This window comes from Plecotus auritus (genome assembly GCF_963455305.1).
Source record: "Plecotus auritus genome assembly, chromosome: 8".
In the NCBI taxonomy this organism is placed as follows: domain Eukaryota; kingdom Metazoa; phylum Chordata; class Mammalia; order Chiroptera; family Vespertilionidae; genus Plecotus; species Plecotus auritus.
In genome coordinates this window covers 108,585,115-108,604,944 of record NC_137782.1, presented here as the reverse complement: position 1 = coordinate 108,604,944, position 19,830 = coordinate 108,585,115, and the positions used below count along the sequence as shown (strand labels likewise).

The window sequence follows — 19,830 nt, the reverse complement described above, 5'->3', positions numbered from 1 at the left end:
AGAAATTAGATTTTGTCAAAATTAGAAATCTTTACTCTTCAAAACACATGGTATAGAAAATGGAAAAAAAACAAACACAAACAAACAAGAAAACCCCAAGTCCTGACTACAAGAGTTACCTGCAGTACACATAACTGACCAAGGACTTATATTAACTATATTTAAGAAACTCTTAAAATTCAATACAATCCCTGACTGGTGTGGTTCAATTGATAGAGTCTCATGCGCTGGAACACTGAAGGGCACATACCTGGGTTGCGGGTTCACTCCCCACCCCCTGGTCAGGGCGTGTGTGGAAGACAACCAGTCAATGTGTCTCTCTCACATCGATGTTTCTCTGTTTTTCTCTCCCCTCTCCTCCACCTTCTCTCCCATCCTTCCTCCCTCCTTCTCTGAAAATCAATGGAAAAAATATCTTCTGGTGAAAATTAACAATAGCAAAGAAGTCTCAACACTAAAACAACACTGATGAACAATGAGAAAAGGATTTTAAATAGACACTTCACAGAGAGAGAGGTGGCAAATAAGTAATGAAAAGATGTGATGCCATCAGTCACCATGGAAATGCAAATTAAGCCAAAATGCTTTAGCACTGCACACTCATTAGAATGGCCACAAGTCAGCAAGAGTGTGCAGAGACTGGAGCTCTTAACACTGCAGCTTAAAATGTAAAAAACTGGTACATCCCTTTGGGAAAAATGTGTCATTCTCTCACAAAGCTGAACATACATATACCATATGACCCAGCAATTCTTGTGTACAAATGTTCACAGCTGCTTCATTAATAAGTAACCTAAAATAGAACTAATCCAAATGTCCTTCAATGGGTAAATAAAGTGTGGTATTATTCAGATAATAAAATGTTACTTAGAAATAAAAAGGGCCGAAACCGGTTTGGCTCAGCGGATAGAGCATCGGGCTGTGGACTGAAGGGTCCCGGGTTCGATTCCGGTCAAGGGCATGTACCTTGGTTGCGGGCACATCCCCAGTGGGAGGTGTGCAGGAGGCAGCTGATCGATGTTTCTCTCTCATCGATGTTTCTAGCTCTCTATCCCTCTCCCTTCCTCTCTGTGAAATATCAATAAAATATATTAAAAAAAATTGTTTAAAAAAAAAAAAAAGAAATAAAAAGGAACAACCTATGAGATATGCAACATGGATAATTCTATAATAACATGAATAATGAAAAATGCCAGACTGAAAAGATTACACATAATTCCTTTAACATGAATTTCTAGAACAGGTAGACTAGTCTATAGTGGCAGATCAGTCTCTGCTTGGGGTTGGAGAAGGGGGCAGACTGACTGTAGAAGAACATGAGGGAATGTTCTGGGAATACGGAAATGGTCTATATTCTGAATGGTGGTGGTTATGTGTGTGTGTGTGTATAAATTTGTCATTCATTTTGAACTTACCATGAGGAGATTATTACATGAAAGTTATGCTAAAATAAAAGAAGCATTTTTAAAATATATATTTATTGGTTTCAGAGAGGACGGGAGAGGGAGAGAGAGAGAGAAACATCAATGATGAGAGGGAATCATTGATCGGCTGCCTCCTGCACGCCCCCCACTGGGAATCGAGCCCGCAACCCGGGCATGTGCCCTTGACTGGATTTGAACCCAGGACATTTCAGTCCACAGGCAGATGCTCTATCCACTGAGCCAAACCAGCTAAGGCAGAAGCATATTTTTACAATTTAATTTTTCAGAAGCAGAGCTTACCTTATTGAGTGCAACAATGAAGGGACACTTCTTAGATTTCAGAAGGTTAATAGATTCAATTGTCTGGGGCTCCAAACCATGCATGATATCAACAACTAAAATGGCAATATCACAAAGAGAGCTGCCTCTGTTTCTCAGATTACTGTTGAAAAGAAGGAAAAAGATGCATAAATAGAAACCTTGAAATAAAATTTTACTTAAAAAAACTTAAAATTTTAATTTCTTTGTAAAACCTAAACAAAAGAACAAAATAAAGTACATGCATTAAATTCAAGTGCCATTCATTAGCCCTTCACTTTACAAACACATATCTGACACCAGCTGGAATGAGTTAGTTCCCAAAGTAACTCCGATATTTCTGCCAATTTTACTGATGAAGGTTTTTTTGTGCTAAGGAATATGGCCAAGAGGCTACAAGGTAAAATTCCACCTGCAATGGGTCTCACAGGAAATAGACCAGGAATGTATTAGGATTTGTTCTTCCGAGTAGAAAAGGCTTCTCTCTAAAAAAAACGAGTATGTAGCCCTGGCCGGTTTGCTCCATGGTTACAGCATCAGCCCTTGGACCAAAGGGTCTCTGTTTCAATTCTAGGTCAAGGGCATGTACCTCGGTTGCAGGTTCCCCAGTAGGTGTGAATGCGGGAGGCAACCAATCGATGTGTATCTTTCACCCTCACCCCCACCCACTCTTCTTCATCCTTTTTACTGTCTCTAGAAATCAATGGAAAAATTGTCCTTGGGCGAGGATTAAAATAAAATTTAAAAAATCAAGTATCCAAATAAAATCTGTGCCTCCAGTGCGGCACAGAGGAGGATTGGTAGTTAGCAGAGATAAGTAGCTAGAGATCTGCAGTAGAAACCACAAATCTCAAAATACTACCCAACAGTTCAGGATGAGTCAGACTTCACTGACTGAACTTTTAGACTCAAGGTTTCCAGCAGTTTGCTTGATGACAAAAGACTCAATGTGCTCTTACCTGAAAGACTCATGCCCAGGGGTATCAATAATCAGCATTCCTGGAATCCGTAGGTTCTCTCGGTCAAACTAGAAAAGATGGGGAAGATGGAGAGCTTAGGGAAGCCAAAACAATAACAGTGTATTTACAAACAATTAGTTTGCCATGAAAACTTGAAACTATCACCACTTCCTTTTCTAAATGACCTATTTTGAAAACAGTGAGTCAACCAGCAAAGCATAACAGTTATTAATATTTTCAATAGTATCAAAAGGAGTTTTGCAGAAAAAACTGAAACAAGTAAATATCCCCACCCTGGCTGGTGCTCTCAGTGGTTAGAGCATCATCCCATACACGAAAAGGTGGCAGGTTGCAGGTTCGATTCCCCTTCAGGGTATGTGTGGGAGGCAACTGATATTTCTCAGATAAATATATCTCCTCTCCCTTCCTCCCTCTCTAAAAGATCAATGGAAAAAATATCCTCAGGTGAGGATTAACAAACAAACAAATAAAAAACAAAAAAAGGAAGAAAACATTCCCTTTGTTAATATTCTCTGAACAGAGTATAAGCAATAAATGACAGAATGATCATCTGAGAGTGATTATAAAAAGCTGACACATAAGAAGAGGTTCTCAAAGTCTGGAAAATTTCTCTGGTCCAATTTTAAAGCAATTCTAAACTCTGAAAAATATCCCAAGTATGTGTTAAAGAAAATGTACCACATCAACCTAAAATAGTAAAGAGTAAATGAAGGGACGCACTACAAGGGGCCTAAGGGACATTCTCTTAAGCCAATAAGTAGCACTGACCAATAAATCTCTCTCACACACACAAAACAAGTTTTTACTTTATCTATACTTTTTGACAATCTTCAAATGATTTTTTCAAAATCTTATCTCCTGACCTAGGTTTAAAAGAATGAATCAAATGTAAAAAATTTCAAATTTGCATCCTGGTGATCCTGAATCAACATTCACTGAGCACCATAATCATTTCCACTTCAGCATCTGGAATACAAACATTTATAACTGTCATATGAACATCCAAAGAACTTTAATACAGGCCTAATAAAAGTCATGCTCTTCAACTATGTTCCAATATAACACCAGATTTTGTTGTATTGAAAATCAGCGAGCTGGATAAGACGCCTTAATGAGCCAATTAGTTAGGAGTCATCTTTACTGCGCGAAGGTTCAGAGCAGATTACCTCTGTCAAATTCTGAACACCAAAGGAGGAAGCATTCTCTTTTTATATCTTTTCAGGTCCTTGTGTAAGTTATTTTTACAGACAATTTGTAACCTTGAGTATATATCATATCTAACAAATACCTGTCATATCTATACAGACAACTTGTAACCTTGAGTACATATCATATCTATACAGACACCTGGCATTAGTATCAGCATATCAGCCCCTAAAATTTATCTTTTCTATTATTCAAGCTAAAAAAACAAAGTTATATTTTACAGAATAAGAGACTGTCTAAAAATAACATAGTTGACTTACAGAGCAAGGGACTATCTAAAAATAGCAGAGAATTACAAAGAGCAGTTTCAAACAGCAGTTTTTCCAAAGGAGGGATCACCATATGCTTTAATTTCAAGTCCTGGCAACTGGTGGAATAAGCTGTTAAATATATTTTGAAAACTGGTGGAATAAATTCCCCAATGACAGAGAAATAGCAGGTGAAATATAAAAGTAAATTACAAATTTGAAAAACTGTAATTAAAAAAAACTGTCCTAAACTAAAGACTTTAAAGTGCATACTGAAATTAAAGATGCCACAACTGGAAAACTAACCCAGAAGCAACACCAAAATGAAAAAAGACCATGTAACTTATAAGAAGATGAAAACCAGCTTGTGATCAAACCTGAAGGACAATATTTTATGTGAGAAGAAACTGGAGTAACTTAAGATAATTAAGGAAAGAAAATGTGAACCAAGCATTTTGTATGTAGCCAACTGATGGCCACAAAGTAACTCTTCAATATTCAGAAAACTCAAAGAACATTATTGCCATTATTTCTTCCTTAGGAATCTGCCAGAAAACAAGCTTCATAAAACACAAGCACACAAAACAAACACTGGAGAGACTAAACTAAGACTAATTAAGGGACAAAGGGAGATGATACTGAAATGCAATAATATATGCTGTGTGTGTCAGTTATTTATTGCTTCTCAGTTCTAAATTTACCAATTTGACCTGCTCTGTGACAATGGAACTGGGGAATTATTTACAAGGTGCAATGGCAGGTCCGGACAGAGTTATATATAAGAAAAGCCTGGAACATCATGCTACACCAGACTGCCTGAATGCAACAAAAGACCAATAAGACTACCAGAATTGTATCAAAGACACTCAGGAGCCAACCACAGGGCAAAGATGGAACTATCTCAGCACAATATAACTGAAATGGATTAAAACACAGTAAATAAGTTTAAATCCAAGAGTTTATAATACAAAACCAAGCCAAATTGGTCACTATTTTGAAAGCTGGTAAAGTATCAGACGCTTATTTTGCCTTTCCTATACATAGTAACAAAGCAGTAGTTAAGTAGAGTTTTTCTACAAGTAATCAAATAAGGATGGGATGAAGGGACTGGAATATCAACATCCTGCGACCACTAACACAATAAAAGCTAGAGGTAACTTTAGAAGGGGGAAAGACAACTTTGACTAGAAAGGGGTAGAGTGCTTCTGAGGGAACTGGCAAAACTCCGTTCTCCTAACATCAGTGACACAAAGGGTGTCTGCATTAATCATGATTCATTAAGCTTTACATTAACCTTATGTGATCTTCTTTATTGTGTTATAGGTAGCATAAGTAGATGGAATATCTCCAGTACAGAGGAAATAAGGAAGGTAAAATACATATATGTAATTAATCTGATATATAATTTGATGGGAGAGGGAATTCAAAAAAATTTTTGTTGTTGTTAATCCTCATCCAAGGATATTTTTCCCATTGATTTTTAGAGAGAGTATGAAAGGGAGGGAGGGCGGGAGAGGGAGAGAGGAGGAGAAACATCACATCAATGTGAGAGACACATCGAATAGTTGTCTACCGCACGAGCCCCAACCAGGGCCAAGTATCGAACCTGCAACCCAGGTACGTGCCCTTGACCAGGAATTGAACCCGAGACCCTTCAATACACAGCCAATGCTCTAACCACTGAAAGACACACTGGCCAGGGCAGAACTCTATTTTGAAACATGGAGATAGGTGGTAAAAATGTTAAAACATGGAGGGGAAGGCTATACTAACTTCAGAATAGTGATGGTCTCCTGGAGTAAGAGGGAAGGAAATGGAATATAATGGGTCCTACGATATCTAATGTTTTATTGCTTAAGAAAGATCTGAAGCAAAATAGGACTAAATAGCATACATACTAATTATGAATGGTGAGCATATAGGTCTGTTATACTATTCTGTTCTTTTTTTCTGTTTGAAATAGCTTACATCTTTTTAGAGATTAAAACATATGAGATACAGTCTACTTACATTTTTAATCATCTTAGTCTGTTCATTAATAGCTTCAAGGGGAACATTGGTGGCGCCAATTTGCTGTGTGATACCACCTGCTTCACCATCCTGTACATGCGTGTGACGGAGCTGGGGCAGGACAGCAGATTCAGATTTGTATTTCAAAATGCAAAAGGAAGCAAACACGATAAGGAAGTAGTAACGTATTTATTGTAACGAGAACTGCATATATGTGCCATGGTTTGTATTAGCTTTTCATAAGGCATCATTCATTGTTTTAAAAGTTGTATCAATGCATAACAGCACTTTCTTACCTTATCTAGAATTTTTGTCTTCCCTGTGTCCACATGTCCAAGTACACAAATAACAGGGGCTCTCAGTTTTTCCATATTTACGTTTTTACTATGTTCAAGTCGCCGTTTCTAGGAAGGAAAAAAATCTCAGAAATAACATTTCAAACCTGATCATTCTTTTCCTTTTGCCTGGGCAAGAGAATGCCACAACCTCATTCAAGTTCTTTCTTGATTTAACTACATGTAACTGCATTTTACAAGGTGAGCTTTACAATCTAATTTCCATCACAGTATCTTTGAATAAGAATAAACCTGGTCAGAGTAGCTTTCAGGTTTCAGAGTAGCACTGTTAATATGAATAAGGACGATGTGAGGTGCTGGCTCAAATTTGAGACACTTTTGCACATGGCTAACTTAATGGAATAGAATGAACAGAAAAGAAATTGATCTTCCTGTCACATTTACTATACACTACAACCTCTAACTTATGTGGGGGTTATATAAAAAGAGGTATGCTCTTGCATCCTTTAGAACTTCAGAGTAGTAAAACAATTTATTTCAAAACCTTGTCCAATGTACAAACATTATAAAACCTACCAATTAGAAGTTTACGTAAGCCTCAGCCTAAGACATCCAATGGCATTTCCTACCTTCCTAATGTATGACTGGGCATGAGAAAGTCTGTCCTTGAACCACAATGTATTCTCTGCAGCACTTAATTACCTAAACACTTCATTTCTGAGAGCCAAGCAAAAACCCATGCCAGCAGTTCTTTCAAATGATAACCTTTCAAGCACAACAAAGCTGCCACTCAAATGAGGTAAGACTTTCATCTGGACCCTGAAGTATCACTTACAACACTATTTCCATCTAAACACCATTTCTGTAGGAACTCTTTACTTTCATTTCTACCACTAGACACTGGATCTTTCTGTAGAAAGTGGGGAAAAAAAGTTTTAAAATGTCAAAGTGACATTCGAGTATTTACTAACAAAGGAGCTTCACAGTACATATTGCTGGAATGTGAACACTGTAAACTTAGGATTGATTTGGGTGAAAATGCTCTCTCTACCATACTTGGTGAAGTGTTAAAATTTTCTGGAAAGCAATATAGTATCGATTTTAACCTGGAAATTCTACCTCTCAATATCTGTCCTGAAGCAATGACAGGACAAGTACACAGAGATGCAGGTGTCCAATAGTGATTGTTCACTGCAGTATTGTTTATAAGTGAAAATTAGTAACCACTTAATTTATTTGAGGGATTTCTTAGAGTGTTCCCCACACCCAGGCTGATGATACCTATCTGGTTACATAGATTCCTGTAGTAGAGACCCCTATCTACAATGGAACTACTTACTCAGAAGTGTGAGGGGAATGTGAGACCATGAGAGTATGTAGCAAGGTTTGAGAACCATGAAGTTTGTCATGAACTGAAATGTATCTCTCCCAAATTCATACACTTAAGCCCTAACCCCCAAATTTGACTATTTGAAGAGAGGGCCTTAAAGGATGTAATTAAGGTCATAAGGGTGGGGCTGTAATCTGATAGGTCTAGTATCCTTGCAAGAGGAGGAGAAATAATAAATCAATCTCTCTCTGAGTACACTCAGGGGAAAGACCACATGAGAACGCAGTGAGAAGGCAGCCGTCTGCAAGCCAGGAAGAGAGCCCTCAACAAACATGCTAACACTTTCATCTTGAACTTCAAGTCTCAAGAACTGTCAAAATATAAACTTCTGTTGTCTAAAACAGCGGTCCACGGACCACTGGTGGTCCGTGAGGTCTGAAAGGTTGGTAACCACTGGTTTAAACCACCGGTCTGTGGTATTTTGTTATAGCAGACCAAGCAGATCAATCCCAACTTAACACAGAATCCTTCTATAAAATTAAATACTATATGTGGTTTTAAAGGCAGGACTTCTTGAATAATGGAATGAGGAACTGGGCAAATCCTCTCCCCAAAAACAAAAGTGGATAAAATAGTAAAAAAAAAAACACAAAAAAAAAACACTTAAGGACTCTAGAAATTTATCAAAGGCAAATAAATTGAGAAACATTTAATTCAAAAAAATCTACTGATCATCAGTAAAAGCAACAGAAGCCTGTGCAGTTTTAGTCTGGAGCTGCACCACCACTGCTCACCTCCACTGCGCCATGGAGTAGAAGTGGTATGAGAGAGGGGGGCAGGGAATTCCATGCCTCAGAGCAGGGGTGGGGAACCTTTTCTCGGCCAAGGGCCATTTGGATATTTATAACATCATTTGCAGGCCATACAAAATTATCAACTTGAAAGTTAGCCTGCTATATTTGGTTAAACATTTAATTAACTCATCCTTAATGCCTTGTCAGGGCCAGAGCAAATGATTTCGCCAGCCTTATATATACATCCCATGGGCTGGATGTTCCCACCCCTGCCTTAGAGCATTGTCAAAAATCACAGAGATCTCAGTGGCAAACAAAGAGATAAAACTAAAATCACAACTAGACTAAGGTCTCTATACTGGGGGAGCAAGAGATGCCCTGGAAGATCAGTCAGAAATTTAACAGGAAGGTCTGTGGAAGAAGGCACACAAAAGTAGGCAATGATAAGATCTACTTATTGCTGGTGGTCCAGAGGCTGTGCTCCTGGGAAAGGCTGATAGCAGAGACCAGAGAGATCCTTAGTGAGTTATTAGTTCCTGACTCAACAACAAGCCTTACAAATGCATGAAGTAAAATCCAGGGTGAACTAATAAACTGACCAATCATGTGGCTGACAACTAAAATAAGCTAACCTACATGCAAGGCTAAGAAAGCCAGGCTTAACAATAAAAATAAAAATTTTAAAATGAACCAAAAACTGAGAAGAAAGCAAAAGACTTTACAGAATTAGTCCACGATTCACTAAAAGCAAACAAACAGAAACAGCCAAAATCACATTTGTAGGGAGAGAACAGAATTCAGATTTGCTATAATATATTCTCTGAAATGCCCACTTCTCAACAAAAATTTGTAAGACATACAAAGAAACAGGGAAATGTGATGTGTGTGTTTGTGTAATGTTGACCACAGAGGAAAAAGTGGTCAACAGAATCTGGGCCCGAGAGACCCAAATTTTGGACTTGGCAGAAAAAGACTTGAAAGCAGCTATTATGAATACGCTCAAAATCGTATTCTCTGAGAGCCAAGCAAAAACCCATGCCAGCAGTTCTTTAGCAGTGGTTGTGCTCTCAGACTATAGAGAACCTGTGTAAAGATAAGGAATGAATCATCAAAAGAGGGTATTGTACTAAGAAATATCTACACTAATAAAAGAGAAAGATGCAAATTGACCGTACCTTTGCGACACCCACCAGCCAATCAGGAGTGGGTATGCAAATTAACCCAGCAAATACAGCAGGTTAATTTGCATATGCAGACGCCGAGCTGCCAGGGGGGTTGGGTGTGATGCCTGCATTCCACACCACCCCAGCCGCTCTGGGCAGCATGGGAAGGCAGAAAGGCGGCTCCGGGCTGGAGCAAAGGCAGAAAGGTGGCTCTGGGCCGAGCGAAGGCAGTGCCGGCAGCCAGGGAAAGGAAGGCCTATTCTTGCACGAATCTTCATGCATCAGGCCTCTATTAAGTTATAGAAAAACACATGAAAATTCTGGAATTTAAAAATTCAATAGCAAATTTAAAAATTCACTAGAATGTCTCAACAGTAGATATAAACTAATGGGGTGAGAGGCAATCAGAGAACTTGAACAACGGTTAAGAAGAAAAGTGTGTGGGGGTGGAGAAGAACAGACAGCCTCAATAGACCTGTGGAACACCCTCAAGCAAACAAATGTGCATATAAAATGAGTCCCAGAAGGAGAGGAGACAGAGAAATAGAGAAAAAAGATTTGAATAAATAATGGCAAAAAACTTCCAAATTTTGATGAAAAACATTAATCTACACGTCTAAAAAGCTCAATAAACTCCAAGTAGGTAATTACAAAGATATCCACACCAAGACACACCATAATTAAATTGTTAAAAGCCAAGGTCAAAAAGAAAATCCTGACAGCAAGAGAAAAACCACTATTTATAAGGAAGCTCAAATAAGATTAATAGCTTAATCTTTGTCAGAAACAACACAGACCAGAAGGCAATGAGATGACATATCAAAGAGCTAAACAGAAGAAAAAAACAAATTGTCAAGCAAAAATTTTGCATGCAGCAATATTATCCTTTAAAAAAGGTGAAATAAATAAATCCCAAATTTAAAAAGAATGAGAAAACTCACTGCTGGAAGATCAGAGTGATGAGAAATAGAAATACCACAGGAAGTTCATCAGGCTGAAATGAAGCCATACCAGATGGTAACTCAAAGCCAAAGCCACATAAGAAAAAAAGGAGCAATGGCAACTGTCATTATATAGTAAATGTAAAGAACAGTAAAAATGTATCTATTTGTTTTCTTCCTTAACGGATTTAAAAGATAACGTCATAAAATAAAAATTCTAAAGTTGTATGGTTGAGCTTCTAATAATACAGAGTGGGGCAAAAGTAGGTTTATAGTTGTATGTAAAACAGTTTATTCTTATATCATTAGTCATTAATTATTATTTTCCATATGAACCATTCTAAACCTACATTTTTCCCACACTGTATAAATATGTAATAAATATCACAAAGAGCACAAAGGCAAGGTGAAGGAGGGGCTGGAGCTATACTATAGAAAAAAATGACAGGCAGAAACAATCCATATGAAGAAATGAGGAATACCAGATATGTTAATATTTAGATTAATATTAAGATGCTTTAAATGTATTTTTCTCCTTTCTTCTCTTAATTCCTTTAAAAGATAAATGGTCAAATAAGACATTAATAACACTGTTTTACTGGGTTTAGAACATTTATAAACATACTAGAGGCCTGGTGCACAAATTCATGCACCGGTGGGTCCCTTGGAATGGCCAGCAATTGAGGCCTATGGGGGGGCCGGCAGTCTGGGGGGAGGGGCCACGGGAGGTTGGCTGTGGGAGCGCACTGACCACTAGGGGGCAGCTCCTACGTTAAGCATCTGGCCCCTGGTGGTCAGTGCGCGTCATAGTGACTGGTTGACAGGTCCTTCCGGTCATTCAGTCGTAACAGTCGCTTAGGGCTTTTACATACATAGATGTAACAATAACAGTGCAAAGAAAAGTGAAAAGAATGGATCTATATTGGAAAAAAATATCTGTATTTTACCAGAATTAAGCTACTAATAATCTGAAGTAGATAAGATACATATTCTAATGCCTAAACCATTACGAAAATAACTTAACCCCTGGCCAGTGTCGCTCAGTGGATTGGGCATGGACCCCTACACCAGGTGGCTGCCGGTTCTGTTACCAGTCAAGGGAACATGCCGGGGTTGCGGGATTGATCCCCAATAGGGCAATGCTGCACCCTCACATCAGTGTTTCTCTCTCCCTCTGCTTTCCTCTCTCTCTAAAAATCAATATACTATTTTTTTTTAAAAAGAAAACTTTAAAAAAAAGATAGCAAAACCATACAGTACGTTTAAAAAAATAGCAGAAAGGGAGAAAATCCAACCATATTCATAATAACTTTAAATATGAATCAATTAAATAGTCTTAAAGGCAGATTGTGTGACTAAATAAAACAGCAAGATACACCTACATGCTGTCATCAAGAGACACTTTAGATCAGGGGTGGGCAAACTTTTTGACTCAAGGGCCACAATGGGTTCTTAAACTGGACCGGAGGGCCGGAACAAAAGCATGGATGGAGTGTTTGTGTGAACTAATATAAATTCAAAGTAAAGGAGCAGAGGGGAGAGCAAGAGAACCGGATAGAACAGCCGGATCCGGCCCGCGGGCCGTAGTTTGCCCAAGGCTGCTTTAGATTCAAAGCCACAAATAGATAGAAAGTGGTGAAACTGAAAAAGTCCATGCAAATGGTAACTATAAAACAGCTGGATCACTATATGAATACCAGACCAGCCCTCAAAAAGTTATTAAGATATGCAATTCAACAATAAATTTAGGAACTTCAATAACCCACTTTCAAAAAAGGATAGAGCCCTGACCGGTTTGGTTCAGTGGATAGAGCATTGGCCTGCGGACTGAAGGGTCCCAGGTTCAATTCCGGTCAAGGGCACATACCTTGGTTGTGGGCACATCCCCAGTAGGGGGTGTGCAGGAGGCAGCTGATCGATGTTTCTCTCTCATCGATGTTTCTAACTCTCTATTCCTCTCCCTTCCTCTCTGTAAAAAAATCAATAAAATATAATTTTTTTAAGAAAGGATAGAAAAACTACACATAAAATGAGCAAGTATACAGAAAATTTGAACACCATCATCTACCAAATAGACCTATCTAAACACCAGACCCGCCAACAGCAGAATCCATGTTCTTCCTTAGTGTGTAAGAAACATTTTCCAGAAGAGACCAAATGCTAAGGGATGTCATCTTTAATTATTTTTACATGACTGACACTATACAAAGTGTGTTCTCCAACCACAATAATCAAAATTTAGCATTAACAACAGAAGGAAAATAACGAAATCCATAAACATTTATAAATTATGACAACGTATTTCTAAATAACACCGGGGTCAAGAAGGAAACAGTAAAGGAAGTTAGCAAATATTTTGAACAGAATAAAACAGAAGTTCAACATACCAAAATTTATAGGATGCAGCTAAAGCAGTACATAGAGGGAAATTTGTACTTTTAAATGTCTATATAGTATTAGGAAAGAAGAAAAGTCTTAAATCAATAATTTCAGTTATCATCCTAAGAAATTAGCAAATGAGGAAACTAAGCCAAAACTAAAGGAAGGAAATAAAGAAAAAAATTTAAAAATCAATTAAAGAGAAAACAGAAAAATAGAGAAAATTTAATGACACCAAAAATTGGATCTTGAAATATCAAAAAGATGGAAAATCTTTAGCTAGACCATGAGGACAAAAGAAAGGAGACACAAATAACCAAAATCAGAATCAACAGAGAGGCACCACTATTGACTTTACAGAAACTTATAAGGATTGTAGGATACTATGAACAACTTTATGTTCACACTTAAAACACAATAATTATCAGAAAGACAAAAATTACTGAGTATAGTAAGTTGAAAAAGGAAATGACAAATAAATAAGAAACTGAATTAGTAATTATAAAACCTTCCCATAAAAAGAGCTTTATTAGTAAATTCTACCAAACATTTAAAACTGTAAATAATATAATCCCTCACAAACTCTTACAGAAAAGAGAGAAAAAACACTTGCCACCGAATCCTAGGGGGCTAATATTAAACTGACACCAAAGCCAGACAAACAATTATATGACAAGAAAACTATTGACAAATATCACTCATGGGTATCACAAAATCCTCAACAAAATATTACAAACTAAATCCAGTAATACATAAAGAGGATTATGTACCAAGATCAAGTGGAATTTGTTCCAAGAATGCAAGGTTGGTTTTACATTTGAATACCAATTGATGTACTACATCATACATTAATACTGAGAAGGAAAAACACCATCTCAACAGACAAAAGGCACCCATCACCCATTCAAGACAGAAAACCTCAAACTAGGAAAAGAAAGAATTTCCTCAAACTGATCAAGGGTATCTACCTAACATCACAGTTAACATCATAGTTAATGTTTAAGATCTGAATGTTTTCCTCTCAAAGACTGGAAACAAGGCAAGTATTCTATTCCAACAATGCACTATTCTAGCCAAGGAAATCAGACAAGAAAAATAAGCAACAATGAGATTGAAAGTGAAGAATTAAAATTGTCCTTTGATAGGCAACATGACACCAATTAAAGAAAATTCTAAGAATCTTTGAAAAATTTAAGTACAGTTGCAGGATACAAGATTAATCAAAAAAATCAATTATATTTAATTACATTAGCAATGAAAAATTTAAAAAATAATGCCCCTACTGACAATAGCAGCAAAAACAAAATAGTAACAAATTTAACAAAATGACAAATTTTATATTCTGAAAACTAAATAAAACAGCTAAAAGAAAGTTCAAAAGCTCTAATTCCATGGATTAGAAGATTCAATATTATTAAGATGATAATTTTCCCTAAAACTGATCTATAAATTCAACACAATCTATGTCAAAATCTAAGTGTGATTTTTGCAGAAACTGACAAACTGATCCTAAAATTCATTTGAAAAAGCAAGTGACCTAGAACAGCCAAAACAATATTGAAAGAACAGCACTGGAATATTAAAATTTCCCAATTTCAAAATTTACTATAAAAATAAAGTAACCAAGACACTGTGGTATTGGCACAAGAACAAGTAAATAGATGAATGAAACAGAACTCAAGATCCAAAAAATAAAACCTCACATTCCCAATCAACTGATTTGCCAAAGATGCCAAAGCAATTCAGTGGGTAACCAATGATGCTGATAACTTTCATAAAGAATGAGTTAAATCCCTTTCCTCACATTACAGATAAAGATTACCTTAAAACAAATCATAAAGCTGAAAATATAAGAAACTAGAAGTATACATTTTTTAGAAGAAAACAGGACAAAATATTTATGACCTTGGGTTAGACAAAGATTTCTTCAATACAACACCAGAAGCAAAAGAAAAATTTGATAAACTAGATGTTATGAAAATTTTTAAATTATGCACTTCAAAAAAAATATTAAAAAACAAAAACAGAGAGGTCTAGGTGCAACTTTCTTTGGTCATCTGGAATCTGTGTTCATCCCACAGCCACCTCCATCACGCTGCTGAAGTTCAGCCCTAGTCAGGTAGTCAGTGCCACATCTGCCCTGGCCCCCAATATTAGCCAGTGGGTCTGTGGGTCTGTCTCCAAAAATGTTGATGATGATATCACCAAAGCAATTAGTGACTGGATGACAATGAAACTGACCATTCAGAACAGATAGAACCAGACTGAGATAGTAGTACCTTCTGTCTCTACTCTGATCATCAGAGATCTCATAGAACCAAGAAACAGAAAGAAGCAAAACAAACAATAATAATAAACTAGTGGAAATATCACTTTTGTTTTTAATTAAAGATTTGATGGTGTGGCTCAGTTGGTTGGGTGTCGTCCTGGGTACGAGAGGAGGGGGTGTTTCAGGGCCCATGTCTATAGTACAGGCTCAATCCCCGGTAGGGGACATGCGGGAGACAGCCTATGATGTGCCACTTTCACAATGATTTCTGTTTTTCTCTCTCCTCTCCCTTCCTCCCTCCCTCTCTCTTTCCCTCTTTTTCCCCCCCTCCCTCTCCTTTCTAAAAATCATTAAAGAAAAAGATTATTTAACAACCAATGGGTAAAAAAATGAGAAAAAAATAACTTGCAATTCAATAATAAAAAGTCAAATTACAAAATTTGTAAGTTTGAATTGACGTTTCACCATGAAGGCAAATAGCACATGAAGAAATGCTCAAGATCATGGAAGTGTAATTTAAAACCACAATAAGACAAACTATTTCACATCCACTAGAATGACTGAAATTGAAAAGACAAACAATTAAAAACTACTAGCGAGAATGTAAAGAAATTAGAACCCTCAACTGGAATAATCCATAATTGTGCAGCCATTATGGAAAATACTTTGGCAGTTAGATAGAAATCTACCATAAGATACAGCAATTTCACTTGCAGGAATATGTCCAAAAGAAATAAAAACACATTTTCATGTAAAGACTCATAAGAAAATATGTATAACAATACTATATCATTCTCAATAGCCAAAAAGTAGAAACAACTCAAATGTCCTTTATCTGGTGAATGGACAATAATACAATATGACATATTTATACAACAAAACACTACTTGGCAATTAAAGGGAACAAAGTACTGATATAACTACCACATAAAGGAACAGAGTAAGTGAAAAAGCCAGGCACAAAAGACCACATATTATAGAAGTGAATTTTCATGAAATTTCCAGAAAAGTTATCTATAGAGACAAAGTAGATTAGTAGCTGTCTGGGGCTAAGAATGGGGAATGACTAAATTGGAACAAGGAATCTTTTGAGGGTAATAAAAATACTCCAAAGTTAAGGTGTGTTGGTTGCACAACTATAAATTTACAAAATATCATTGAATTATACACTTAAAACAGATTAATTTGATGGTATGTAGAGCATATCTCAACAAAGCTGCTTAAAAAAGTGTTAAGCTAAGAGGTCAACAGCATATTGTTACGTGAAGAAAAAAAAAAAGTCTTTCCAAAATGTATTACATAACTTACTTTCAATTAATCATTTTTAAAAACTTGCAATGTATATACAGGAATATGAACAAGTGTAGGGAGTGAGATAATGGGGAAACTTATACTTTGTGCTTTATAGCCATTTTGTTTGCTTATTTTTAAATTTTTAAACACAGAACAAACTCTTTCTCACACATGGGTGCAAAGCAAGGGAAGTGGTTGGAGTAAGTGCCATAGAAAGAAGCAGAGTCACAATCAGCTATCAGGAGGGGAATGCTACTGGCCTCTGATGGGTAAAGGACAGGGATGCTGCACAATATGCCAAAATATAGAGGACAGTCCCCACAGTGAAGAATTACATGCCCGGCTAGCCGGCATAGCTCAATGGTTGAGGGTCGACTTATGAACCAGGAGGTCAGGGTTTGATTCCCAGTCAGGCTGAGGGCTCCATGCCCAGTAGGGGGCGTGTAGGAGACAGCAGATCAAATGATTCTCACTCATCATTGTTGTTTCTATCTCCCTCTCCCTCTCTGAAATCAATATACACTGAGTGGCCAGATTATTATGATCTCTGAACACATAATAATGTGGCCACTCAGTGCATATATATACTAGTGGCCCGGTGCACGAAATTCATGCATGGGGGTGGAGGGGGGGTGTTCCTCAGCCAGCCTGCACCCTCTCCAATCTGGGACCCCCTCAAACCATGTCCTACTGCCGGTTTACAGGGATCAGGCCTAAACTGGCAGTCGGACATCCCTCTCACAATCTGGGATGATGCTGGCTCCAGCTGCTCATCTGCCTGCCTAACCACTCTGCCTGCCGGCCTGCTTACCCCCAAATGCAGCCCCCTGCCAGCCTGATCACCCCCAACTGCTGCCCCTGCTGGCCCCCACCTCCCCTCCCCACTGGCCTGCTCACCCCCAACTGCCCCCCTGGGGCCTGCTCACTCCAAACTGCCCCCCCCTTGCTGTCCTGCTCACCCCCAACTGGCCCCCCTGCTGGTCTGCTTACCCCCAACGGCCCCTGCCATCCCATCCTGGCCTGATTACCCGCCGGTGACACAAGATCCCAACCCCTCCTTTTTTTTTTTTTTTTTCCAGCACCTCCTTGAGCAGAGGCCAGGGCCGGCTGAAAGCCAGTATCTAGGATTTATTTATCTTCTATAATTAAAACTTTGTAGTCTTGAGCGGAGGCCAGGGCTGGCCACGGCAGGTGGAAGCTTGGCTTCCTCCATTGCCAGGGCAACCCAAGCCTCCTGCTTGCTGCAGCTCCGTGGCCGGCCGCCATCTTGGTTGGGTTAATTTGCATACGCGCTCCTGATTGACTGGTGGGCGTGGCTTGTGGGCATAGCAGAGTGATGGTTAATTTGCATGTTTCTCTTTTATTAGTGTAAACTAGAGGCCCGGTGCATGAATTCGTGCATGGGTGGGGTCTGGCCAACCTGGCCAGGAGGAGGGGACATGGCTGGCCTGCCTGCTGGTTGAACTCCTGGTCGAGGGGACAATTTGCATATTATTGTATAGGATATATACTGAGTGGCCAGATTATTATGCGTTCAGAGATCATAATAATCTGGCCACTCAGTGTATATATATTAAAAAAAACAACTATGAGAGGCACAGAAGTGAGCTGGTTGCTCTATATTTAAAAATATCTATACTAATAAAAGGGTAATATGCTAATTAGACTGGACGTCTTCCAGAAATCCTTCTGGATGTCCTTCCAGACAAAGCCATGGTGGCGGGGCCAAGGCAGAGGCGGTTAAGGGCGATCAGGCCGGCAGGGGAGGGCGGTTAGGGGCGATCAGGCCAGCAGGGGAGGGCAGTTAGGGGGGATCAGGCAGAGGTGGTTAGGGTCGATCAGGCCGGCAGGCAGGTGAGCAGTTAGGAGCCAGCGATCCCGGACTGCGAGAGTGACGTCTGACTGCCGGTTTAGGCCTAATCCCTGAGTCGGCAGTCGGACATCCCCCAAGGGGTCCCCAATTAGAGAGGGTACAGGCTGGGCTGAGGGGACCAAACCCCATGCATGAATTTCGTGCACTGGGCCTCTAATATATATATAAAAATTACCAGGCCCCAAAATGTCAATAGCGCCAGTGTTAAGAAAGCCCAATTTACAATATTAGTGCTTTTGAAATTCAGAAATGTATACCTATCAAGACTTTACAGAAGAAAATAGCAAAAACTGATATAAAAGTATTAAAAAAATTTTTTTAATTAGAATTATTCATGAAAAGATAAAGCTAAGGTAGTTTTTAGCCTAGTCTCCTAGGTATGTGCACTTTAATAAAGAGAAGCCTCATTAACCCACCAGATTCAAACTTATGTGATCAGATGCCTCACACTGACTAACTTAAATATGCAACACAGACACTTATCTAATGCTTGTAAGTAGAGGACATAAGCTCAGAATACCTCTGCATACCTAGAAACCATCACTTGAGGAGCACATTAAAATTCTGAGAACAAGAGGGAAGGTAGGGGAGGGTGGGGGCTTAGGGGGAGAAATCAACCAAACAACTTGTATGCATGCATATAAGCCTAACCAGTGGTCACGGACAAAAGGGGGGGTGGGGGCATGCATGGGGAGGGGTTTGGGATGGGAATGGGGGGATGAGGACAAATATGTGATACCTTCATCAATAAAGAAATTTAAAAAAAAATTCTGAGAACACAAGAAAAGCATGATGAAGCAGTCATTGTTCTGACTTGGGTAAGGGACTGGGGTCTTTTGGTTAGAACAGTGTCAGATCTACTATTGTCTTGACTTACAGAAACTGGACAAAATACTATTCTGTGACTATATTTTTAAAAGTGCTGTTAAATAAAAGCCTTGGTTTTAGAATGCAGTTCTAAGGACCACAGAGGAGGACTGCGAAGGAAAGGAGCAAAGAGAAAGGGAACAATAAATACCTCAATCCTCCGTTTTGCTTTGTCATAAGCTCTTTCTTCTTTAGTTCGATCATCATCAGAGTCATATTCAGATTCTGAGCTCAATTCTTTACTTGGCTTTTTAACTAATGTTTTCCCTGAATCTTTCTCATCTAACACCTTTTCTTCCTCTTCTTCACCTTCACTTTCTTCTTCTTCTTCCTCTTCACTCTCTTCTTCTTCCTCTTCTTCCTCTTCCTCCTCCTCCTCCTCTTCCTCAGGGTTTTCTTTTACTTCTATATGCACTGTATTTCCTTCTTTCAGAAAAAC

The 19,830-nt window shown here is 38.5% G+C and overlaps 1 protein-coding gene across 1 annotated transcript in view; it reads right to left on the bottom strand.

The window, feature by feature from the left end:
- Positions 1-19,830, bottom strand: part of EIF5B (eukaryotic translation initiation factor 5B) — a 73,732-nt gene that overhangs the window by 22,195 nt on the left and 31,707 nt on the right. The window contains exons 11-15 of the mRNA XM_080685743.1: positions 19,543-19,817; positions 6,483-6,590; positions 6,187-6,297; positions 2,702-2,769; positions 1,725-1,866 (exon numbers count right to left, since the gene is read on the bottom strand). Of these exons, the coding sequence (XP_080541869.1) occupies positions 1,725-1,866; positions 2,702-2,769; positions 6,187-6,297; positions 6,483-6,590; positions 19,543-19,817 (704 nt within the window). The remainder of the gene's footprint in view (positions 1-1,724; positions 1,867-2,701; positions 2,770-6,186; positions 6,298-6,482; positions 6,591-19,542; positions 19,818-19,830) is intronic.